The sequence below is a fragment of the Watersipora subatra genome, chromosome 5 (assembly GCF_963576615.1).
Source record: "Watersipora subatra chromosome 5, tzWatSuba1.1, whole genome shotgun sequence".
Taxonomy (NCBI): domain Eukaryota; kingdom Metazoa; phylum Bryozoa; class Gymnolaemata; order Cheilostomatida; family Watersiporidae; genus Watersipora; species Watersipora subatra.
The window spans coordinates 65,661,335-65,688,945 of record NC_088712.1 but is presented as its reverse complement, the minus strand read 5'-3'; the positions used below and the strand labels follow the sequence as shown (position 1 = coordinate 65,688,945).

The 27,611-nt window shown below is 39.4% G+C and overlaps 1 protein-coding gene across 1 annotated transcript; it reads right to left on the bottom strand.

Annotated features, from left to right (window-relative positions):
* Positions 1-74: 74 nt before the first annotated feature.
* On the bottom strand, positions 75-27,135 carry LOC137396673 (kinesin light chain-like). The gene is made up of 13 exons (XM_068082989.1): positions 26,872-27,135; positions 17,067-17,178; positions 16,310-16,600; positions 15,563-15,728; positions 15,211-15,332; positions 14,464-14,570; positions 8,243-8,330; positions 7,811-7,996; positions 5,428-5,517; positions 4,391-4,608; positions 3,941-4,049; positions 3,088-3,250; positions 75-581 (listed from the first exon to the last, which is right to left on the bottom strand). Exons 1-13 carry the CDS (start codon positions 27,024-27,026, stop codon positions 577-579), a joined length of 1,812 nt encoding a protein of 603 aa, XP_067939090.1. The 5' UTR covers positions 27,027-27,135; the 3' UTR covers positions 75-576.
* Positions 27,136-27,611: the final 476 nt, after the last annotated feature.

Sequence of the window (27,611 nt, the reverse complement as noted above, 5' to 3'; positions counted from 1 at the left end):
CTCGAGTAGAACTGGTAGAGTGAATTAGCACGTACTTGCCAACCGGTCAAAAGGATATTGTGGTAACACACAGAGAATAGACAATAAAATATTTATTAGTAACAATAGACAAATAAATACTGGAGGAGAGAGCGGAGCATCAAATAGTGAGGCGTTATATATATGTGTGTACTATAGAGACAGACTAGCGAGGAGTGGTGAGTATTCATGAGGGCTGTTCATGACAAGAGAGCACAACTACGCCGTAGACTAGCTGGCAAGATTAACTGAACACAATGAAAAATATCTGCATCGTAGTTTCAGCCATGTTGGTTGTTTTTCAACCTAAAATGATCTGATTGGATAAATACCTAGAGCTACTGTAAACATTGCTTGAGCGAAAAACTGGCTGCCCATTCGAAAGTTTCTCATTTTCGTGTTAGTCTCGGAATAGCGGGTGGTGCGAAGCGCTGGAGCCAGTGGATAAATAGGTCAAAAGAATTATCTGCTGAATGTCTTTGAATCATCTCCACCTGCATTCATTGCAACAGCCTCTTCCTCGGGAATGGTTGTGGCTTGGACTAGGAATCGCAGACATCAATCTACAACAGCAACGAAAGCACCAACTGAGTAGAATGCAATCATCCAAGTTGAAACATTCCAATCAGGTAAGACTGTGAATCAACAATTCTATCATAGATCAAACTTTAATTGGCCATCGATGAATTTAAGGACCAACAAAGTATGCATGGTGTCATCAACCCATCGTTTTTGTCATTAGCTTCTTACAGGAAATTTAAAAGAAGCTTGGCCTATCGATGACACAAAGTTAAGCAGGCAAGTCATTTAGGATTTTATCATAGGATGGATATTTCTCCATTTACAATTGAATTTACTCATTCGAAAAGCATTTTGTAAACATGTTATGAGTTTGTTTTTTACGCTCATTTTTCGAAATATTTCAGACGTGCACTACATCAAACATCTGATTGGCTTGCTTTGAAAAGCCAACTTTATGAAAGTTAAGAAATATGCATCATTTTTCGCTTTCTGGTGACTAAGTTTGAATATTAAACTAGAATTATGCACTCCTGATTTAAAGGTTAGCATTGGCTCCAAATGCAGATGTAATGGCAGCAGGCGCAATTGTTTTTCATCAGATATGCATTGGTTTTATTCGAAGCTCATAAGCAACACTGACTGCTTATTCGCTGGTCATTAGCAACACTGACAGCTTATTCGCTGGTCGTTAGCAACACTGACTGCTTATTCGCTGCTCATTAGCAACACTGACAGCTTATTCGCTGCTCATTAGCAACACTGACTGCTTATTCGCTGCTCATTAGCAACACTGACAGCTTATTCGCTGCTCATTAGCAACACTGACAGCTTATTTGCTGCTCATTAGCAACACTGACTGCTTATTCGCTGCTCATTAGCAACACTGACTGCTGTTGTCATACCTGGACACTGCCGAAGGCGCACCCATGAACAGCCGAAAGCAGAATAAAACATGTAGTAACATTTCAAACCATATAACGCTCCGTTGTATGTATTACCAGCCTGCTCAGTAACAGTTTCAAATAAGGAGGCACAACTCCATTTAACAGTTGCGCTCTCCTTCAAACTAAAGTTTCAAGTAGGAGCCCAATTCCCTTAGCAATTGTGCCCTCCTCCAAACTACAGTTTCAAGCAGGGTAATGACAATTCCACAGTATGGTCACACATTGATCCCGCATGATGTTTCCATAGTTGTAGGCACTCAATATTTACCTCCCCATACGTGTATGAAGTAATTTCTAATCAATGTCCAAATTCTTTTATAACCTGACAATGTTCGTATTAAAAGCAAAAAATGGTACCAGTAGCAACTTACAGTAAAATATAAAACAGACAAAATTTACCAATTAAGTTAATTTATATTGTATCTAGTGAAAGGTATAGTAAATTACACCAGATATTTCCACCATTTACTCCTCAACTGAACTCAAGTATTGATTCGTCTACACGTCTGCGTCTTTAGGGTAAAGTAACAATAGAACACCCCTCTTCACTTCATTTAGTTTTTCTATTCAGTTTCTTACAAAGTTTTACATAATGCATTTGTTTTAATACTATAATACGTCATTCCTTGATGCATTCATCATTGTTCTCGACTCCGAAACAAATTAAACAAAATAAAATGCATTGAAAATAAAAATATTGGCTCCAATATACGATGGTTTCGACGTGTGAAGCGAATACCGCAACACATTATCTTCCTATGCCAGAGTTTAGTAGTGCCCTACGACTCGGTGAATCAGACATTAGAATGTTGGGAAACTGTGTGAGCATGAGCTGTTACAGAGGTAAATAGTTTGACAAGAGCTCATTGTTACTGTTATGTAGCCCAAGTGTCACACGAGCAGACTGAGAACTCTATGTAATTAGTGATGTATTCTCACCTAATTGTTCTTCGTATTTCAGACTTATTGCTGATAAAATTGTAGGTACGCTGTTATACAACCTAACATCCTTGGGTACAACTTAGTAATTGTAATAAGTTTGCTCTCTATTATTATGAGTCGTCCCATCCTGTGCCATTTGAAAGTCGGCCAGGTTTATACCTGCTCAATTTTAACACTTATGTTAATTAAACCACTTAGTTCTTATTTTATTTGGTGAGTTGCTATGAAAACATCCCAAATTCTCACATTTTTACTGCATGCTATCACGCATGCAGCAATTCAAAATAAGCAGCGCTTGAACGCAAGATCAAGCAAAAAGCAGGGTAATCTAAATTTAGCTTTGGCATACAAATTCGCATGTATATAGGTGTCTTTACGCTGGCTTTTAGAAAATTCTCTGAAATGTTTGAGCACCGATCGAGGTGAGCAGAGAAGCTGTATGTAAAACAGATATTTCTGCGGTCACAATACAAAATCTAGAGGAAATGTAACTCCAGCGATGACTTCACTGACCCTCATCAAACTATTATTACAAATGTATCCTTTTTGCATATTTTACTAAATATAACTCTACCTTCCAGTGACTAATATTTCAAACGATTTGTGTATGGTATTTGAAGCCTGTGCAAGAGCATGAGGAACAAGCAGCCCTCTCACCCACCCGTAGATTGTTTGGAATCCCCATCGCTATTCACTGAGCTCAGGCTATTCATTGAGTCGTTGAGATGATTCTTGGAGGCAGATCTTCGATGAATGGGCCCGCCTACTGCATCTGCAGAGCCACCAATGACCTCCGCCACCCTTTGCTTGTTACTGTCGTTAGCCTAGAATAAACATTTGTGAGGTATATGAATTTGATTAGTAGAAAGAAAATGGAACAAACTTTCCTGCATGTATGAATATGACAGCCAAATAAGGTCTACAAGACATCAACACTTTAGCTCTTCCATTCTCTTTCCTGGTGCCTTTTGACACGCTTGTACGTGTGTGGTGATCAGAAAACTGTTGACCTATACTCGAGAACCTTTTCTGTAACACACTGCATGTGTAGGAGAAATGACAGCAGTAATATACGAGTATTACCAAGACTGGTCAGCAGAGAATGACTGACACATGTTTAATACCTCCATTTCCTCTAAAACTGCAGCCTGTCGTACAACCTCTCACTATGGTCCCACATCCCTACTACAAGAGTACCACACAACCATCACAGAAGCACCCACTCGCTATCACAAGGGCAAGGTTTATACCTACTCAATTTTAACGCTTCTTTTAACCAAAACACACAATCAAGCACACATGAATAACCAACCACCATATAGCTACAACAAGAGCATCTCATTGCTACCACATGGGCACCACATGTCTACCGCATGGGCACCACATGTCTACAACAAGAGCACCACATATCTACAACAAGGGCACCACATAGCTGCGACAAGGGCACCCTATAGCTAGCACAAAGACACCAAAGCATCTTAATATTGCTAGGATGGTATGAAAAAAGAGCTTACTGCTTTTCTGGCTTTCATTGCACACTCCTCTAGCGTCTCGGCCGCCTCAAATTTTCCCTGACGCCGGAAAAGTGCACCCAGGTTCTTTAGGGTTGTTGTTACAGTTGTCCTGTAAAATGAAGTGCACCTGTCAACTGTTGCCATGGCCACAAGCACATCCGTGACAACCCAATACCATACGACAACTGCATGAGCAAACGATATACCAGCGGAAAACTCGGGCTAACATCAGGGGAGCTTGGGATAGGAGTGAAAAACTTAACCTGAAGTTTGGGATTGCAGAAGAGAGCTAAGATGTCTAGTAAGAGCCCATCCCGGCAATGAAAGCATAGGCTAGAACAAGGAAGCACTGAATATAAATTATTCTACTCATCCAAAGGTAACCAGACCTTAAGAATGTTCACCGTGTATAGAGGGAGTCGTATGCTCAAGGTCAGGTGGATTACTTACAGATCAAACTTAGCAGCTTTGTGCCATGCTATGAAGTCAGCTGTGTATGTCCTATCTTGCTTTTTGTCTTTGTTCGCTTGCCGCTCTTCAGCCAGCATCCAAATAGGTCGGTTCTTTTCCGTCGTAGGGCCAAACTCTCGTTCATGAGCGCGAGTGAGGACCTCTTTGAAAAGCTGCTCAGCGGCATCGTACTTACCCTGCTTGAGGTAAGCAGACGCCTGAAATCGTAAAACAAAGCTATCACACTATTTTGTCTCCTCAACAAGAGACCTAGACAATCTTTCTATAAAAACCATTGCACCTCCAACAAGAGTTAGGTTGTTAGTGTAAACTTAGCCTGAGCAAGTTGACGCAGGTAGCCATGTATACACAGCTAGATGTATATACCAAACTACTACATTCCACCAATCTGTTTATTACTGTCGACTACTATAACCCACCCTCTATATCTATCACTACTCACAAATGCATGCATAGTCTACACATAATATCAACATTACACAGATCATAGCCAACTCAAAGGTGGGGAACCTTTGCATGAAGATGAAACAAGCAAAAGCAATGGATAAACACAGTCAAACCTCTATGTACGACACACAGATTTTCAAACATTCGAAGTAGAAATCCAGCAAATATTTGTTTGTGTACGAAGCAATTTCCAGCATACGATGTTTGAAGTATCTCGAAAATCCCAGTTTAGTAACTGAAAGTGAATAGGTTGGTGAGAGTTTAAAGGAAACACTTTTTTAAAATTCTTTTTTACATATATTTATTTATTCACGTTTAGTCATCACCCAATCTTATATAATGCAATTGTTTCAACGCTGTGTAACTGCCCGCAGCATCTATTCAAGAGTCATTGTAGAATTTTGGGCTGAGGAACAAATTAAACCAACTACAACATACTCTAATAGGAATGTTTGCTTTGACATACAAAAATTCCAACATAAAAAGCAGATCTCAGAAGGAACTTCGTATGCAGAGGTTTGACTGTAGAATGGTTACAAGCTTTCTCACAATATAGCCTCGGAACCTACCAAATTGTTTTTTGTCTTCGAGACATTAGGATCATCTCCTCCTAACTTTTTACAATATATTTCTAGCGCTCTCTGATAATACACTTCAACCTGCGAAACAATAAGGTAGCTGAACAACAACGAAAGCTAAGAGTATTCTACATAGGCAAGACAACTCCGAGTAAATATGCTGTCAAGCCTAGGTAGAACGACTCCCACGGGCGTACGATATACACATGCTGTTAGGAAATGCATCTAGGTGCAGGAGAAATAATATCCATCTGTGTAACTTCCAGGGCACATGCCTGGTAACTAAAGACTATCACAAGGTGATAAGCTTGGGTTAAACAACCAACGGCTTGCACAACATTAATGTCTGGTAATCGCTGCCGCCTGGCCTTACCAAATTGTTCTTGGTTTTGCCTACGTTAGGGTCATCTAGACCCATAGTGTGCTCGTATATCTCGAGGGCTTGTTTATAGTACGACTCGACCTGAGCAACAGCAAATAAGCAACAGATATTCATTAGATTCTGGAAACCAGTCATAACTTGATAGAATTGGACAGTTCCTACACATCGTCACCATGCACTGTCTTCTATTTGATAACAATACTCACCGCATATCATCAGTTTTAAGGCTTTGACTAACAGCAATTCTCAACTATGCAAGACAATAAATCACCAAATACATCTAATATATATATATAATATTATATAGATATATAGATATAATATATGTATATATATATATATATATACACACATATATATATGTATACATATACAGTCAAACATGGATAACTTGAACTTCATGGGACCGAGCGAAAGTGTTCGAGTTATCAGAGCGTTCAATTTATCAGAGCACTGTCACAAGTCCATTTATTTATTAGTAGATACATGTACATATACAAACTATAATATAAATCAAAAGCATAAATGGCTTGTTTCAAATTAAATGCTTCTAATGTAAAGTTTAAAACTTTTTTATCAAAAAGTATAGAGATTTTACTATCACTTGAAATTGGTTTGTTGTTTGAGGTGATGTTAATGCCAGGACGTGTTTTAGATTAAAATTGGCAAAACTTGATCGTTGTTGAAATGCTCAGAAGAAAAGACATCTTTTTCTTTTGAGCGTTTTAACCGAGATCAATTTTGCCGATTTTTCTTGAAGTTTATGCGAAGGTTACCTCACTTTTCCTTGCTTCCGAAAGGCCATCGCTAGCCGGATGTTTGGTAAAAATCAAATTTCACCAAACCTTTAGAAAAGTCGTTGACAAAAATATTTTGTTGATGGTGGTAATAACGACGCCTATGAATTACGAAAAGTGGAGGTTTACCTCTATGGCTTGGAAAAAAGTGATTTTCTAAAGCGATAACAACCGTTTCAGTAGCCGTTGGGCAAAAAACTGTTCGAATTAACAGTGTTGAGGTCGAGTTATCTAAAGCAATTTATCATTACGTGGGAACAGACCAATGAAACCGTTCGAGTTAACCATGTGTTCGAGCTATCCGAGGGCGAGTTATCCATGTTTGACTGTATATAAATGTATACATATATATATATGTATACATATAATATATCATGCCAAAGATTGTTGACAGAGTATAAAACTTGAGTTGTTATACTCTGTTGTTGTACTAAACAGTGTATGTTATACTATGCAGTGTACCACAAGTAGAAGAGCATGACCTCAGTGTATACAATGTAGTCTAATACTTATAACCAACCAGTTATAACTGTACAGTGTATCGACATGTATACTATACCAACATGTATACTGTACAGTGTATTGACATGTATACTATACAGTGTACCAACATGTACACTGTACAGTGTATCGACATGTATACTATACAGTGTATCGACATGTATACTGTACAGTGTATCGACATGTATACTGTACAGTGTATCGACATGTATACTATACAGTGTACCGACATGTATACTATACCAACATGTATACTGTACAGTATACCAACATGCATAATGTACAGTGTACCGACATGTATACTGTACAGTGTAATGACATGTATACTGTACAGTGTACCGACATGCATACAGTACAGTGTATCGACATGTATACTATACAGTGTATCGACATGTATATTGTACAGTGTATCGACATGTATACTGTACAGTGTATCAACATGTATACTGTACAGTGCACCAACATCTATACTGTACCAACATGTATACTGTACAGTGTACCGACATGTATATTGTACAGTGTATCGACATGTATACTATACCAACATGTATACTGTACAATGTACCAACATGCATAATGTACAGTGTACCGACATGTATACTGTACAGTGTAACAACATTTATACTGTACAGTGTGCCAACATGTATATTGTACAGTGTACCGACATGTGTTCTGATTAAAATGCACTCCATACCTCCTCATACTTTCCCTGGTTCTGGCAAAGCAGTGCCAAGTTGTTCAGCTGTTTGGCCACATCTGGGTGGTCCTTGCCTAGTACCTTTACCCGAATCTCCAGAGCTCTTTTGCACAGTGGCTCGGCCTCTTTGTATTTGCCACGCTTTCCATATAGTACTGCCAAGTTATTTAGGGTGGCAGCCACCTGTATAAGGTTTAAGATATGATTAGCCATCAGTTGATGCCTTTACCAAAAAATGACTGTTACAGAAGATAAAAGCCTTAGCTGACAGATACATACATGCTATTGTTATGTATGATCAGGCATTCTGGGGTCCTAACCATGAACAATACACGAGACCAGCATTTATACACACTTCACTTCTTTAGCTATAACATCGTAGATCTTGGGTTTTGAATGTAATGAGAAGAAGGATATATAAGTACATACTGCAGGATGGTCTACCCCGAGTGTTCTCTCTCTGATGCCTAAAGCATCATTCAGCAGACTGGCAGCATCTTTGTACTTGCCTTGATCCCTGGAAGTAGAGATACATTTGTAAAACAATGTGAGTTCATGCATCATCTGTACTAACCAATACTAATTTCTGTACTATCCACTAGCAGGTATGTCGTGTAAGGTTGTGACCTTGACAAGGATGAGAAAGGGGTGTCACAAAAATGGGGAAAGAAAGGGAGGTAAATGAACGAGAACTAGAGACTGGTAAAGACGCAGGGAGGGTTAGAGGAAGAGACAAAAAACCGTATATACTACGTGTGAGTCACCCAACAATACATGGTGTCATGGGTGGTATTGGACAGATAGTGTGTTTTGTTCAGTGATTGGTTAAGTGCGGAATTTGCTGACTGTAAGTGAGAGAGAGATCGATGTACCGAGTAAAATTTTTGTAGCTGGTGTTACTCATATGGGCACCAGAGAAGCGATTTACTGGTTAGATATAGATGGAAAGATGGTGAAACATATGCCTAAAGTAGCTGTGCTACTCGGCGTTGCACAAGTATTAAAATCAGCTTATAAACAATGAGAGGTAATGAGAGTTGCCTGCCACTTGCTATTAGCTTGGCATATTGCCATGAATAATTTGAGTAAGCTTACTAATAAAAACTAACGCTTCTCATGATGTTACGCCATAACGCCATAACGCCATAAACGGTAGCGTATTTGCTCCCATATAGCGACATATATTGCTTAATGAATTCATCAAGCTTGTGGAGCTGAATTGGTAATCGGACTGGCAAACCGGAGTGTCCGAGATCAAATCTTCTGCGATACGGATTTTTTGTTCTAAAATTTTAATAGCTATAGCTGGAACGACACAATACTAACTTCGAGAAATAAATATATAGATTGGAATTGGAAAATGGGGACAAGCTGCAGTGCTGTACTCGTTTCGTGAAGACTTTTGAAAGTTTTACTGTACGTTCTGGTTTGAAATGTGGAAGGGACCATGCGGATAAAAAGAGCAAGAAGGCAGTAGCCGAGAGGTCCGAAAGAAAACTGAGAAAAGCAGCCTTATTTTTAGAGGGCATGGGAAAAATAGGTATGAATATGTTTGACTCATGCGATATTGAAGTGAATGAGATACAGTATCAGGTGTTGAAAGAGAGGTTCACTATTCATTTTCAGGATAAGAAAGTTATAGTGACCGTGAGGAAGAAGTTTTTGTACATGGAACAGAAAAAAGAGGAGATAAATGATAGATTCATGGAAAAAGTGGAGAGTCCCAAAAAAAGGACTTCCAAATGGGAGGGGTTTGCTGAATAATGTAATGGTACAAGTTGTTATCAAAGGAATGTCCAATGAATGAGTGAGATGTGAATTGTTAGGCGAATGAGACCTTACTACGGATTGGATGAGTGCGACCTAAATGAGATTTGAGTGTGAAAGAGTGGCATCTGCGACCATCAATTGATACTTATGATCGATATTGTTATTGTAGAGGATAAAGTGAACACACAGTGGGGCAATGATACTTCTAATGAAGCAGGAAAGATAAAAAGAAATAATTATAGTACCACTAACAGAAGATGCAGTAACTATCACATGAGAAGATGTGGCAGCCACTGCTGAAAAAGTATGGAATGAGGTAGAGGTTGCTATAGCTGTAGAGGTAACCATTTGGCTAGGAATTGCTGGCCGGCCAATTGAGACAGCTCGAAAGTGCCGAAGACAGGTTGCTTTTTTTGTGTGAAGGCCATCCTATCAGAGAGAATGTTCAAAGAATGATCAAGAAAAAGAGGCTTCAGGGAGAGTGAATGTGGTTAGTGGCGAGTTATTGGACAAAGATGAGTCATTGTGACTAGCAGAAAGGAAACCTTTCTTTAGAGATGCGCTTGAGGTGAAAATAAGGTGTGCAGATAGGGAGGTAGGTTTTAGAGTAGATACTGGTGAAGATGTGTCCATAGTGACTGAGAAGATTGCTAGAAGATTGGGTGTGACAATTAGGAGAATTTCAAATATTTTTACTGCGGCAGATGGACAGAGATTGGATGTTATGGAGAAGATAAAGGGGGCCTTAGTTAAAGCTGTCCTTTATGTCCTTAGAGAGAGTTGGAATAAATTGTTAGGTAAACCAGAAATGCTGAGTTTAGGTATAGCGAAGACTGTGGGACTAGTGACTGACGAGGTGAGAGATGAGCATTCTAAGTTATTTGGGAAACTTGGTGTGCTACCAGAAGTGTTTAGGATAAATTTGAAAGAACGAATGGTTCCCTTATGTTTGAACGGATGCTACCAGGTGAGAGTTGGAAAGAATGGAGAGATTAGGAGTAATAGCAAACATGGAAAAGCCCACATTTTGGTGCTCAGGAATAGTGGTGGCCCCTAAAACGAATAGCAGAGTGAAGTCGTGTGTAAATCTGACTCGGTTGAATAAGATTGTCTTTAGAGAATTTTTTCCTCCGCTCTATTTGGAGGACATATTTGGGTCACTCGAGGGCTGTACAGTCTTTTAGCAAAATGGATGCCAATTCAGGGTTTTGGCAAGTGAGGCTGGCTGAGGAGTCCGAGGAACTCAATGATTCTATTACATCATTCGATAGATATCAGTACTGTGAGATGCCATTTGGGATTTCGGCTGCCCCAAAGTTTTTTCAAAGGCAGATGAAAAGACATTGGGTGATGAGAAGGGTGTTGTTTGTATGAAGGGTGTTGTTTGTATGATGACACAATAAGCGACTTGGAATGGTGTTGGATAAGTTGGCTGGTGCAGGTATGACATTGAATAAGGACAAGTATGAGTTTGAAAAGAAGAGTGTGAAGTTTCTCGGTCATGTCTTGAGTATGGTAGGTATTAAAGTGAACCCAGAAAAACAGAGAGTGATAAAGGAGATGCCGGCACCCTACAACATGAAGAACTTAAAAAGGTTTTGGTGATAGTAAATTATTTGAGCAGATATAACCCCTTGCTTTGGGAAGGTGAGGTTCCTCCAAGGGAGTTAGAAAAGAAGAATGATTTGTGTTGGACAGCGAGTCAGCAGAAGAGTTTTAAAGCTGTGAAGGCTGAGATAGAGAGGTCCTCCGTTTTGGCTCTGTTTGAGTATAGATGTAGGCATGGGGTGAGGGCTGATGTGAGCGCACATTCTTTGGGAGCAGCACTGCTGTAAGAGGCCCCAAATGGCTCTCGGCAGCTGGTAGCTTGTCTCAAGGAAGTTAACGGAACTGGAAAAAGATATAGTAAGATAGAAAAGGAGGCATTGGCTTTGACGTGGGCTTGTGACAAGTTCTTCTTTATCTGATTGGGAGGATTTTTGAGATCGAGAGAGATCATAAGCCATTGGTACTGGTTTTAAGTAATAAGGATTTGTCTGACCTGCCATTACGTGTTCACCGCCTCAAGATGCGACTAATGAGATACGACTTAGTTTTCCACATTCCAGGTGGTAAATGTTTATAGCGGATTTCTTGTCAAGACCCCCACCATGAAAAAAGATATGCTGAGAAAGTTGAATGTCATGCTCTCAGATATATAAGGGCAATAAAGAGCGTGTCTCTAGGGAGACTGAGAAAATTTGCTAAACAGGATATGGAGTATCAGTTGATTGTTCAAAGGATACATGGCACTTGGCCCACTAACCCAATGAACGAGGTTAAGAAGGTTGAGGCCAATGAGTGATAGCTCGTGCAAAGTGGAAGGATTGATAGTGATGAATTAAAGGATTTATGTACCTAAGACACAATCAGGAGATTTTGGGACCATTGCATGATGGGCATAAAGGTATTGTGAAGTTCACCTGTAGAGCCAAGAGGTATGGTGGCCAAGTATTAATCGGGACATTTGAGATCTAGTAAACAATTGTGATGCATGTATACGGTGTCATAGATTGAGTTATCTACATATCATCAATAGCAAACTGCCAAAAGGTCCACGGGGAGTGTTAGAAACAGACCTGTTTGAGTTTGAGGGAGTGTGGTAGGCGGTTTTTGTCAATTATTGTACGGAATAGATAGAGGTCATTCAGATGGCTAATCAAACAGGGTTTTTATTAGTGAATAAATTAGATTTCCATAATGGCGAGATATGGCTCTCCATTATGTATTCGGTCAGTTGATGGCCTTTGCTATGCGTTGAAAGAGTGGAAGGAGCTATTGGAAGAGTATAAAATCAAGAATGTGACTAGCATTCCTCGCCGCCAACAGAGTAATGGGATGGCTGAGGGAGTGATAGAGACTGTAAAATCTATGTGGAGAAAAGAATCGAATAACCAGAAAGCCTTGTTGTCATATAAAACATCCCCATTGGAGAGTTCATAAAGGCCCGATGAGCTGATGTTTGAGCGGAAGTTGAGGTGCGGCTTGCCATGTTTACACAGTGCTAAGGACTTTGCAGAGCTTTACTGCGCTGACAAGCGATTGAAGTTGAGACATAAGAAATTTGATAGAGGCCGCAGGTCAAAGGGTAAAAGCCCTAGTCAAGGGAGATGACATATGGGTCAAGTTTTACCACAAAGACCAGAGAAAAAAGGAGTTGTCAAGTATGAGGCTGAAGAACCAGGTAGCTATTGGGTGGAGAGTATTGAGATCGAGAATTCCCTTGAAGAAAAGCATGGGTTCTGGTACGAAGGATGGTGACACCAGGGTTGATAGGAATGATAGAGCGGGTGTTGAGGCTGACAATGCATATGCCAGTAGTGTGGGAAGTACTCATGTGATTAGGCATAGCAAGCGAGGTAGAGTAACCAAGCTCCCTGATGACATCTGTCAATATTATTAATTTATATTTTTAGGTGACAGCAGTTAGGAGGTGATAACAAGACAGATTGAGATCGACAGTTAACAGGGAAGTGGATCCACTTGTGAAAGTGGATAGTGTGACAGATAGCAAAGAGATTTTATTGATTAGCGGCAGATCACATACATGACTGATAGCTATGAAGAGTCAGGTAACCCTTATTGGTAATAGCATTGTCGGGTACTTGAAGGTCAAACGCGCCATAGTTACTTGCCAAAGAGACACTAAACTAAAAAGTATGAATACTCTGAAAAAAACCACGAGTTTGAAATTGATATTCAGCGGGCTCCCGGATCTTTATAATCATGCTCCGGCTTTATGGTGGCTCCAGGATCTCCTTATATGAGAAAGATCTCCTTATATGAGAGGGATCTTGATGAGGCTGTTTCAAAGGTCGGTGTTGTATTATGTCCTTTTTATCCCGAGAACGATAGCCTCACCACCAGTGACAGATTATAATGTGAATAAGTAGGCGAACACGCCAAGTAAATGCAGAGGAAGGGAAGATAGCTCCACCTTTATTTTGGAGGGTAAGTGTAGGAGCCTCTAGTGAGATGTCGGATATTTTGTCATCTTTCCTTCGGAAGAGACGGAGGGCACCTTGAAGTAGCACGCAAGTGATAGTTAAGAATGATGGAGGTATGCAGGATCATAGTAGAAGGGACCTTACAGAGAGCATAGACGCTGAGCAAAGGGTATTAGTTGCCGGCGAAGGCACATTTACAAGAAAGAGGAGTGGCAAACTTTGTTACAACCTTCAAATTCACGCAGCGGAAGAGGACATTCAGGTTCTCACGAGTGACTGAACCAGAGATGGACAGAAACATTGTGCCGGTGAGGAGAGAGTTTGTCAAGCCCTGTACTTATACCTTTATGTTTATATTATTTGATTTTATAACTTTGTCAACTACGTCAAAGGGCCAAAAGAGACAGTGAAAGGATTCAATTAATGATGTCAAAGGGACAAGATCAATAGTGAATGGATACCTTATTAACAAGGATGGATGAGAGCAAGTGACAGATAGAATGAGAATGGAGTGTACACGTAGATGGACTGCAAAAAAGGAAAGATAGAGGAGAGATATCATGTAAGGTTCTGACCTTGAAACGGATAAAAAAGGGGTGTCACAAGAGATGCGGAGAAAAAGCAAGGGAGACGAACAAGAACTACAGACTGGTAAAGAAGCAGTGATGGTTACAGGGAGAGACAAAGAACCATATAGACTACACTAACAATACACTGTGTACTATCCAACCGCCATTGAGGAGATGCAATGAATTCTGAAATTCTGAATGAATTCTGAATGACTAATGAGAACCAACCTGTAGACAAGTGCAAGAATATTGAGCATGGTAGCTACGTCTGAAATTCTGAATGATGAATTCAGAATTTGAATTCTGAATGACTAAGAGAACCAACCTGTAGACAAGTGCAAGAATATTGAGCATGGTAGCTACGTCTGCGTGGTTGTGACCACTCGTCTTCTCCAGGTCTTCCAGAGCTTGTTTGCACAGAGGCACAGCCACCTAGAGATACGATACGCTCATATGATATCTACTTTAAGCTAAGTTATTAACTATCTCAAACTTGCTCCGGAAAGCGCATCATGCACCCACATGATACCTGCTCTGGGAGCACATCATGCACCCACCTCATATCTGTTCTAGAAGGCACATCATAGCCCTTCTTATATCGACTGAGAAGCAGATTAAACCCACATATTGTCTAATAAGTGTGTGTTGCACCTCCCTTTATCCATCTAAGAACATGGCTATACCTTTGCACAGAAAAACTGCATAAAGTATAGAGGCAAGGCCAACTGATATAATAATGGGGAACATGAAAAAAGCTATAGCTCATAGCTGAGTCGTGAGAACAGAATTACTTACTGGTATGCTACACCTTGCTATCTATTTATGATCTAGCAGCATTGGATAGTCTATTTATAAATTCATCTTATGGTCTTCTAGGAAAGCATTGATTGGTCTGCCATCACATATGCTATGACAGCAGACCAATCACTTCAGACAATGTTCAACAAGGTGTAAATGTAGCCACATGCCTAAACCCTAGAGACATACTGTATGCCTACATAGACTGCACCGAGCCACCTCATATTTATCTAGGGAGGCAGATTGTATGACTACATATACCATGGCCACCCACCTCATATCTACCCTGGGAGGCATACTGTATGACTAGATTGTGTAGCGTTCGAAGTCTTGCAGGAATTTCATATCCTGTCGTTGAAGCTGTAATGGCATTTGGATTCTGAGAAGGTGATATCGCTACAAAACAATTCATATTTGGAGTTGCCTACTTTTATTAAGCTGCCATGAAAATACAACTCTGATACTTTGGTCAGCAGGCATCATGACTTACTGGCGGTGCAGCTAACTACCTTGCATAAATCATGTGGGTTGAAATAGAAGGAATGACGTAGCAGAAGAGAAAACATGCAAAAACAGCAAGAGACTGCAATAAGGGATAGGTTGAAACTTGAAAGAGATTTACTAACAATCAGTGTTGTTCGGGTCCTCATCGGGAAATCCCAAGTCAAGAGGTGCATTAGCTTGAGTTCCTTCAGCAGTAGGCTGATCCTCATCGGGCCGGTCTGCATCATACTGTCTCATCGTCTTCATAAAGGCCAACTGTTCATTCTCCACTTCCATGATGGCCACCTTCTGCTCAGAGCAAGCAGAGCACATTCTATCAGCAAGATTTCATTCTAGGGTATACTTATGGCCTTGACAGACAGCGTTGACTTTGAATAAATACAGCCTATAAGGTGCTAGTTTAGAGTGTGTTCGTGTGATACAGAACTAGTGGCCATGAATCTTTCCAAAAACATGGTTGACGTCTATTGAATGAATAGGAACCAGTTGCCATCATGACCGACCTGGGCTACAGCCAAGGTCAAACAGGTGCTGCCTAGTAGTCAAACAGTGACACTGTAGGAGTGAAGTTTACCTATTAGCTATCAATAAAACATCGGCAGCAGTGCTACCAAATCTTGATTGGCTCAATCATAAGCCTTTGAGCTCCTCCAGAAACAAGAATCTAGAGACTATTGTCCCATCATTACATATCTGCTATGTTGAACTATCGGTGGTGCTGCCTCAAAACAATGAGCACCGCTTTTTAGTAAAACATGATGGCTTCCGAAAGCCGACCAAGAAACACTCATGCCAGAGCTAGATATAAAAGGAAAAAAGTAGGAAAAGAAGCAAATACTGGAAAGAAATAAAGTTACATAGCCAGAGACCTGCTCACTCTGCTGAAGCTTCTGCTGGGTGGTGGCCAGTTCATCTCGAAGCCACCCATTCTCCTGGCACAGTCGTTTCACCTGCACCCGTAGCTTCTGCTTCTCAGCCTCGACTTGCTGAAGGTGCTGAGCGAGGGCCATCATTACTTGCGCCTCGCCGAGTCCTAAGTCTATGTTTTCTAGTGACTTGCGCATGAGACACGCCTTCTCATCGATAAGGAGATGGGGAGTTGTCTCGGAGCTAGACTGCCCTTGAATGGCGGAGAGTGATGCCGTTATGCTGGCAAGAATCTGTAACGTAGTATGAGACATGGAAGAACGTATAACTGAGACACGGAACTAAGGCCATATTCCAACAGGAAGCCACAACTGAATTTGCACAAGCGAAAACAGAGCCTTAGAAGGGAGAGACAACTCCCATATTGAAATCAATACACGGGTGAAGGTGAGAATTTCAAATAGGTATCATGCTAGTCTTGCTTAAATACACACGAACAGGACCTAAATACTGTTGTACAAAGCCACTTGAGAGAAATCAGAATGGCATAAGCCAATAAAGATAGCGTGCTTAAATGACACATTTTGGAAGCATTCCACGAGTGAGTGGCCATATGGCTCACTCCAAAACAGGCGAACTACTAGTGAGCTTCTTTGTGTGCAAAAAGAAAACCCGTATGCAAGACTCGTTTGATTAAAGACAGTGTGCTCCTAGGTATCTGGTTATAACGAAAAGAGGAAAATAAGGTTTCTCGGGTACCTGATTATGCTCGGCTTTAAGAGCCTCCAAGCCCTGCAGAACAGTCTTTGTACTGGATACAATTTCCTCTTGCGTCATGGCCGTCATTTTACCGATTTCTTCTATTTTCTTACTGCAATAAAGTAATGAAATAGATTAATACAATAGAATAATACAATGGAGTCATACCATAGAGTAGTAACATAGAGCAGTAACATAGAGTAGTACAATAAGGTAATACCATAGAGCAACAAAGGAGAGTGATACCATAGAGTAATGCAATAGAGTGATCCTATAGATTGATATTATAGAGTGATACCATGGAGTAATACCACAGAACAGTACAATAAAGTATTACAATATTCCAATGTTGTAACAATTTAATAGATTAGTATAACATAGTCAGTATGTGGTAGAAGAAAGCCAACTTTCAAACCCTTTCTAAGCATTACCATAGCTAACAGATGCATTGCTGCTAATCCATAACCGTTCTAATAATCATATACATAAGATATATTTTGGAACATAAATGTCAGTTTAATTATATGTTTTGCTTCCTAGTCCACATGTTGCTGTCTGTTGTGTTGTCAGCACTCACCAAACGCAAGTATACACCCTCGACCAAACATTAACTACTCAACGTGAATGCGGGATTCGTAGATCTTAACAACCAGATGAAACGTAGCAGACACTAAGCCGGTTTGTTATCAAAAAGACGCGATTCATTTTTACTCCTTCGACTATATTTGCCACTTGCAGATGCTGGCAGAAAAAGACATTTTCAAACTTGAAAGAAAAATATTTAACTGAACATTTGATAGGAAAAAAAACATGTATCCGATAATCCCATAACATGTATAAGACACTCTCATAACATGTATCAGATACTCCCATAACATGTATCAGATACTCTCATAACATGTATCAGGTACTCCCATAACATGTATCAGATACTACCATAACATGTATCAGATACTCCCATAACATGTATCAGATACTCCCATAACATGTATCAGATACTCCCATAACATGTATCAGATACTCCAATAACATGTATCAGATACGCCCATAACATGTATCAGATACTCCCATAACATGTATCAGATACGCCCATAACATGTATCAGATACTCCCATAACATGCATCAGATACTCCCATAACATGTATCAGATACTCCCATAACATGTATCAGATACTCCCATACCATGTATCAGATACTCCCATAACATGTATCAGATCCCAGAGCTGCTCTCAAATCATGGTGATTTGAATATTTGAATATTTGAAACAAATCATACTGTACTGATTTGACACAAATGGTGATTTGATTTGAAGTTTCGGGCTGATTTGAAGACTTGATTTGAAAAATAAATCAAATCACATCGCTATCGATAGTCTTGTCTTCTGTAATCGATCGAAACATTTTTACGACGTTTGCGAAGTTAGCCCAAACTTTGGCAAGAAATGCGCACCATCGATACCGAGACTAAGCAACCGCGTGCGTGTCCCTCTACAGAAAAAAGAAAAAGGCCGCGTGTCGTGTGTGTAAAAGAAATCAACATGAGCAGCTCTGGTAAGTTGAGGAAAAGGCATGTTTGTAGTTGTGGTTCTGGCATTGAATACTTTGATATCAATTATTTGATTGCTAGAAATTGGTTGTGACTATCCCACTCTAACCTCACAGTCACTAGTCAAAATAAAAATTACTTGTGCTGTGCCTACGGCATTAATGAATGAATAGAGTATTATAATATATAATATTCTATACAATACTATTCCATGCCGCGGACACAATCAATATTCACAGTAATGACAATGTTCATGAATATAAATATGCATTATATTATAATTGGGTAGAATTTAATTAATAAAATAAATTAAAATTTTATTTGTTATATCAAATTTATTAGAATAATATTAAATAGAATTTTGATTTAATTTATTATTTTAAATTATAAATGAATAGCATAACAATAACATTCTATCCAAGTAAGTATAATAAATGTAATAATTATATATCATACATAGTTTAAACGTTACCATTTATGTATACATTATTATTATATAATTAATTATATTATATGTATAATAATATAATTAATAATAATTTATTCACAGTCACTTACTAATTGAAGTATAATACTTAAAACGGGATTTCGATTAAAAAGGACGATGTACAGAAAGGGGAAGTCACATGCACTCAGCAAATACAAATCTGTGATAATGAAGATATGTTCGCTGATTTTTTGAATAGAGCACCTTTAGCTGGTACAAGTAACCTGGATTCAGTAAATCAGGAGATTGAAAAGTATATGGCAAAAAGCAGATCTTCTTGTAACACTCTAAGCTATTGGCAAGGTGAGACACAGTTACTGAGGCTTAGCAAGCTGGCGCTGAAGGTCCTTTCAGTGCCAGCTTCATCAGCTCCCATAGAACGGGTTTTTAGTAAAAGTGGCTTCATCATGAGGCCACACAGGAGCTCCGTGACATCTGAAAACTTGCGCAAGCTAGTTTTTCTAAAATGCAACAAGTGTATTTAAGTGAATGTGTTAATATTATGTAACTGTTAATTATATGCTCAATGCTTAGTTTCGTCTCTTTCAAGTTCAAGCCTCAGTAACTGTGTTTCACTTGCCAATATTTTCAGGTTTTATCTTATATTTATATCTTATATTTTCTAACTTTAAACAAGTATCTAAAGTTTTTTTTTACATTTGTACATTCTTGCTTAAAAGCTTCAATAAAAGCTCAAAGTCACAGCCATGACCATAAACTGTTACATAACCCTCCCTCATTCATTGATGTATCGAGCCAATGGTATGATGTGCTCTGCAATGATGTTTTAACATACCTCGTAGAACAAAGAAAAAAACCGTATCTAGTGATGAATTTAGCATACATAATACATACAGTGGTACAGAGATACCGCTATACTATTCCTATCCATAAAACCCAAAACGGGCAGGGGGGCAATCCCCGTAACCCTTTCCCCCTGGTTCAGGCCCTATGGATAGGAGTACAGGCTACGCCGCTACAGCTATACTGTAGATTGATCATACTATGCAACAATTGAGCGAACAATTTGAAAGAGTATTTCAAATCATTCTCAAATGATTAAGGGTTTGAATTCGTTATTGGGCTGATTCGATTTGATTTGCTTCGAATCTGCTGACAAGGGTGGGGGATTTGATTTTTAGTTCGCCGGATATGATTTGATTTGAGTCATAAAAAAGTCATTTGAAAGCAGCTCTGTCAGATACTCCCATAACATGTATCAGTTACTCCCATAACATTTATCAGATACTCCCATAACATGTATCAGATACTCCCATAACATGTATCAGATACTCCCATAACATGTATCAGATACTCCCATAACATGTATCAGATACTCCCATAACGTGTATCAGATACTCCCATAACATGTATCAGATACTCCCATAACATGTATCAGATACTCCCATAACATGGATCAGATACTCCCATAACATGTATCAGATACTCCCATAACATGTATCAGATACTCCCATAACGTGTATCAGATACTCCCATAACATGTATCAGATACTCCCATAACATGTATCAGATACTCCCATAACATGTATCAGATACTCCCATAACATGTATCAGATACTCCCATAACATGTATCAGATACTCCCATAACATGTATCAGATACTCCCATAACATGGATCAGATACTCCCGTAACATGCATCAGATACTCCCATAACATGTATCAGATACTCCCATAACATGTATCAGATACTCCCATAACATGTATCAGATACTCCCATAACATGCACCAGATACTCCCATAACATGTATCAGATACTCCCATAACATGCATTAGATACTCCCATAACATGTATCAGATACTCCCATACCATGTATCAGATACTCCCATAACATGTGTCAGATACTCCCATAACATGTATCAGATACTCCCATAACATGTATCAGATACTCCCATAACATGTATCAGATACTACCATAACATGTATCAGATACTCTCAAAGCAAGTAGAGAGTGATGACCACCTCTAAGCAGTGTCTTAATCTATTGTTTTTGACATCTAAATAAACCTGGTGTTGTCAAAGTAAACACTGAGACTATCACTCAATCATGACTACAACTTGTAGGTAAACATCACCATTACTCTGGACAGGTTGCGACATCAGTTTTAAAATTGACATGTCAGCATGTTTCTAGACATAGGAAACTTGCAATACTCTATCAACACAAGATCACTAGTAGCAGACTGGTAAGCCATTGATATAATTTCATGAGAAGTGCTTTATCAGTCACACATCTACGCTAGAAGCAATATATCAGACATACACCTTAGATGTACAACAGCTAGAGTGTAACTAACCTTACTGAATACAAGAGGTAGACTTACAGCTATACTGGAAGGCTAGCGCGGAGTGAAGCCTTCACACAACAGCTGCTGCCACCAGGAGCTGAGTCACCTAAGACTCCACCTTATCAATAAGTCTATTGATCGCTGCTGACCCGCATTGCCAGCGCAGCAGGATTAAGGCAGCGGGAGAGGCTCCCTTGGGAGCCCTGTCTGAGCACTTTATTATTAGATAGAATATGGACAGTTTACACATTGTAAGTCATGTCAAACTTAGTGAAAATCAATATCACTGAGTCATAAGAGTGTAGAGCAGAACTTAGACTATACTGGCCGGGCTTCTCGACTTTAGGTAATCAATATATTACTGGGGATAGGAGCTGAGAATATCAGGGAGAGAAGCAACTCCTAACAAAAGCACTACTGCCCTAAAAGAGGCACTACAACTTAACGAAGACTACTACCAAGGAGACAGAAGACAACTCCTAATTCATATGAGCATAATTATGACAAAAACTAAACTACATCTACCACAGGCATCATGATTATGAGTCCATAAAAAGAGCCTTGGCTTCAATGGATCTGAATCCGAGACAAATTACTTTACAATAGAAAGATTGCTTTCAGATTCCCTACACATCTCTAAATATCCACCATTTACGGGCACGAATGCTGAGACCTCCCCATGTGTATCTACAATCTAAGACTAAATATCCACCATTTACGGGCACGACTGCTGAGACCTCCCCATGTGTATCTACAATCTAAGACTAAATATCCACCATTTACGGGCACGACTGCTGAGACCTCCCCATGTGTATCTACAATCTAAGACTAAATATCCACCATTTATGGGCACGACTGCTGAGACCTCCCCATGTGTATCTACAATCTAAGACTAAATATCCACCATTTACGGGCACGAATGCTGAGACCTCCGTAACTGAGACCTCCCCATGTGTATCTACAATCTAAGACTAAATATCCACCATTTACGGGCACGACTGCTGAGACCTCCCCATGTGTATCTACAATCTAAGACTAAATATTCACCATTTACGGGCACGACTGCTGAGACCTCCCCATGTGTATCTACAATCTAAGACTAAATATCCACCATTTATGGGCACGACTGCTGAGACCTCCCCATGTGTATCTACAATCTAAGACTAAATATCCACCATTTACGGGCACGAATGCTGAGACCTCCGTAACTGAGACCTCCCCATGTGTATCTACAATCTAAGACTAAATATCCACCATTTACGGGCACGAATGCTGAGACCTCCCCAACTGAGACCTTCCCATGTGTATCTACAATCTAAGACTAAATATCCACCATTTACGGGCATGAATGCTGAGACCTCCCCAACTGAGACCTCCCCATGTGTATCTACAATCTAAGAGTTATTCTCTATATGAGTATTTCAACAAAATGTGATTGATGAGGTATCATTGTATAATATTCACAATGATCCATGAACGTATCTACTGATAACACTCGCTATACGGTATCATAGTCTATAAATATCAATTTTGACTAACATCTCAAGCTATGCGTCAATACAGTCAAATCTCGATATTAATGGAAATCTGTTCCGATCTTTTAGTAAAATTTGTAACTATCGTGTCCAAATTCTCCCTTTTCTTTTATCTCAGGCTTTCCTTTCTTCACATCTCTTGCACCTTCTTCCTACCTGTCATCCCTAAATACCTTCCTACAGTTTTTAAAGAATTGCCTTTTCATAATTTACTGCTTTAATTCTAAGGAAACTGTTTACTTTTTTTTCTTTAACCAACAAAACCACTCACACAAGTCTGCAAAGAATCCAGGATTTTAAAACTCTAAAATATATGATGAACCGTCAACCATTATTATAGTGTCATAGAGACAAGCTAGGTGAAAGTAAACTACATGTATGTATATATGCACCGAGTTATGAAACTACCACACTTTGAGAAACAGTTGCTCAAACTTTACATCGTATGTTAAAAGGTTTGTATGTTGAGGTGGTGATAAGTCAAGGTCTGACTGTACATCTATACTTCTACTATCTAGCTATGTTCCAAACAGGAAAGGGAAATTTCCAAAGGTTTCCTCTAGTGTTGGCTCTATTAAACACTCTCCGCACTCCTCTAGCCTTCAAGATATCTTTAAATAAAATTACAGAAAGAAACCATTTGCTTAAAGATAAACTTAAACAAAATTTTAGTAGAATTTATAAGAAAATCTTTCTATCATCTGCGATTGTTTTTGATGTTTGAGGTGATCTGACTGCCAGGATGTTTCAATATTAAAATTGACCAAACTTGATCCCAGTTGAAATGATCAGAAGAAAAATGTGAGAAATCAACGTCGGATCAAGTAAAAATTTGACTATGACATCTGTAGTTGCAAATAAACAAACAGAACAGAGACGCGTAACGCTGCAACTTGAACGCAATATCCGATATCAACTATAGCAACGATAGCGACTAGTGACTTTATTTCTCACGTATTTTTCTTCAGAAAGTTTTAACAGTGATCGAGTTTTGTGCAACTTAATCTTGAAACATTCTGGCAGTCAAATCAAACATGAAAAACAATCACAAATGATAGAAAAATACCGATACTTTCTGATAAACTCTACTAAAATTTTGTGGAAGTTCATCTCTAAGTCAGCCCGACTCTGGTCAGAGGTCAAAGGGCAAGATGAGTTCACATTGGTTGTCATTCACATATTATGTACATCTGGTTAAGGTGGGCCTTGCACACACCTCTTTACCATATTTTTAAAACTATCAGATGTCCACAGGCTACATCAGTTTTTAATAGGTAATTAACAGCCAATCAGATGTGAGTCAACAGAAATGATTAGTTTTAAGATAAGTGTAACATGTGTTTGTTAGGTAGAGTTTGGCACATTACGGTCGCCACTCCTGAACAATAAACAAGCAGGCTCTGTATGGCATTCCATTACATTATTGAACATGCCATAGACATAATTTAGAACTATCCTAGCATATCATCACACCTCACTCAGAGAGCTTGTAACTGGACCATAAAATCAATAGCTGGTAATTGTAGCATACGGCCAACATTGTCAGAGCAAGAGCTGGAACAGCAGATAACAGCGCTGATCATTGGCCCAGATGTGAGCAGCTATACAATGGTGAGGATAGAGTATCACTCTCTCACAGCAGCCTCAAGTTTACAAAGTATGGTTTGTCGAAGTTGTCATACCTTTGATGTAAAACTGTGACCATAGCAAAGCAGAAGACCATATAAAGTGGAGGTATCTTAGCTATGTTGGAGGCTAGCATATTACTCTGCTGTTGACCGATTCTGTGGGTAGCAAGCGATCAGTTGTCATCCTAGTTAGGTTCAAACCATAACTGTCACATACAACTTTTATCGTATTTACTAGGTAAATCAGACACGCTGATTCCGATTTTGTACTCAAAATAAAGATTAGTCCAATAACTTTCAGAGTAATGAAGGCTTTTTATAGCGTTTTAATATTGGTCTCGAAAACAACACGATCGGCATAACAAGCTCCGCCCATAAATACGTGACGTAATCTAGCTTTTTAAGAACAGAAGTTACGTAGGGATGTTTAGACCGATTTAGAATAATAGAGATGGGTGTTTAAAATCCATTAATATCTAAATTCAGTCCTAAAAATAATATCAGTCTTTTCTGAAAGGTAGATAAGCTATTTAGCATTGCATATTTAAAAAATGCGCGATAACAACGCTAGCTCGTGATAAAACCGCGCTTTTTGAGCTCATTTTTCTCGGCGTTCAGCCCATTTAAACGCCGTGTAACAAGCTACGAGCAATTTTAAATAGTTTATATACCTTTCATAAAAAAACTGAAATTATTTTACAGGCTGGATTTAGATAATAATGGGTTTTAAGACACCCATCTCTATTATTTTAAATCGGACTAAACATTCCCAACTTCCGTTCCTGAAAAAGCTAAGTTTGGTCACATATTTATGGGCGGAGCTTGTAATGCCGATTGTGTTGTTTTCGAAACGGATATTGAAACGCTTTAAAAAAGCCTAAATGACTTTGAAGGTTAGTGGACTAATCTTTATTTTGAGTACAAAATTGGAATCAGCGTGTCTGATTTACCTAGTATATACGATAAGAGTAGTTCATGACAGTTATGGTTTAACTTGTTAAGAAATGAAGCCCTCATATTCATTATATTAAATTACGATTACAGCAGACTACCTTGAATGCAACCGAAAATCGCTGGCAGAAGTTAACTTGACACATTCCAATAATATCAATGATATTCGTTGAAACACAACCTGCGTCAAATAAACAAAGCTCATGAAAATGCTTCCTTCAAAACTTAGAACATCCACACTTTCGCACGAATCTATTCATAGAGTGATGCGATGAATGACCACTCATTGAAGCGTGGAAATGCTTGGAGAAGCTTCTATCTCTAACAACCATCGGGAGTATAAACTGTAGAGCTCAATTCAATGTACTATAACTAGTGAAGTTCTCTTACTAGCTTGAGATCGCATGAGCTAGTGATCTCAAGCTAGTAAAAGCCTGAGATTGAGTAGCATAAGCTAGCGCATTGGCTAAAAACTTGATCATTGATTTGAGCGGAAACCATTAAAGCGCAGCTGGAGTGTGGATGTCCACTTGTGAGGTGGTCGTCTGCTACTAGCAACTCTGAGATGAGAATTAAAAGAACCCTTTGAGGGGAGGTCGTTGTGAATAGTAAATAAGCCTGGAAACACGTAGAATTTCGAGATCGGAGACTATCCCAATGCTACTCCAGAGCAGCGTTATTGACCTGTAATTAAGCTAATCTCTCTCCAAAAGAGCTCTGTGCTAATCACCCTCTCTGCTAATTGCTATTGCTAATGAGAGGCCTAGCTGATAACACACTACTAAACGGTCTAGCAGATACACAAACTCGCTCTATAGAACCATCTGAGGGCAATCCCTCCAGCCAAGTTTACTCCTTCTATAGAACCATCTGAGGGCAATCCCTCCAGCCTAATTCAACAAAGGTATGCAGGGGTCACAGTAATGATAATAAGTAACTGAGTTTACTCATAGAACTCACCAGTGAGTACATCTCCCGGCTGACTTACATATACCAAACAAGAGTGTTAGATACACTAGGAGACCGATGACCTAGATATACCGAATGAGTGACCTAGATATACCTTAGACAGACTAAGATATGTCTAATGACTGACACAGTTGCACCAGATACACAAAGAGTGACCTAAATATATTCATATATTGACCTAGGTATACACGAAGACTGACCTATTTATGCCAAGAAACCGACCTATATATGCCAAGAAGCCGACCTATACAAGCCAAGACACTGACCTATATATGCCAAAAAACCGACCTATATATGCCTGGAGGCCAACGTAGCTATACCCCGATACTGACCTATATAACTAAAGCAACCACTTAAAAAAAATTTCAACTCAAACTTACATCTTGTAGGCTCTGAGCGTTGCGCTGACTGACATGAGGCTGCCGGGGGTGGGCATCTCCCCAGAGGTTGGCGTAGAAACAGGAGTGCGAGTGCCTGGGGTGACAGAGGGTGAGGTTAGCTCGTCTCCAAAATAATATCCTTGATACGTGGGCATGATGAAAGTCCGATGTTATGAAAAGTAGTTGAGAAAAGAGAAGTCTGATGGAAGGAAAGGAGTCAGAAAAGAGAATGTAGCTAGGCAGCAGATGCTGACTCTAATGAATGAGTCAACATATCCTTTAAGCTTAGGAGACTCAGAAGAACAGGATGTGAGAGAGTGCTAGAGAGAAAGGATAGGGTGAATAGGATACGAGACGACATACTCTGTTTGCTTAGTCTATTGAGGCCCACAGGCTAAGGAGATGCAATCTGCTCGTATGTATGTTAAAATCAATACGTCTACTGACAGCAATACTATAGCTATTACCTACTGGAGGAAAAGAGTCGCGAGGCGAAGCAGTAGCTTCCTACTATGGGTCTAGAACTAGGTATAGGATAAGCACTGTGACAAGCCAAGCCAGATCCTTGTTTAAACCATAACTGTCACGTACAGCTTTTATCGTATTTACTAGGTAAATCAGACACGCCGATTCCGATTTTGTACTCAAAATAAAGATTAGTCCACTAACCTTCAAAGTCATAAAAGCTTTTTTAAAGCGTTTCAGCATGTCTCGAAAACAACACAATCGGCATTACAAGC

Coding starts and splice junctions, on each gene's coding strand:
- LOC137396673 (XM_068082989.1), bottom strand. CDS start 27,026: ATGCCCACGTATCAAGGATATTATTTTGGAGACGAGCTAACCTCACCC. Junction 7,997..8,242: donor TCGGGGTAGACCATCCTGCA/GTATGTACTTAT, acceptor AACCTTATACAG/GTGGCTGCCACCCTAAATAA. Junction 4,050..4,390: donor AAAGCTGCTAAGTTTGATCT/GTAAGTAATCCA, acceptor TTCATTTTACAG/GACAACTGTAACAACAACCC.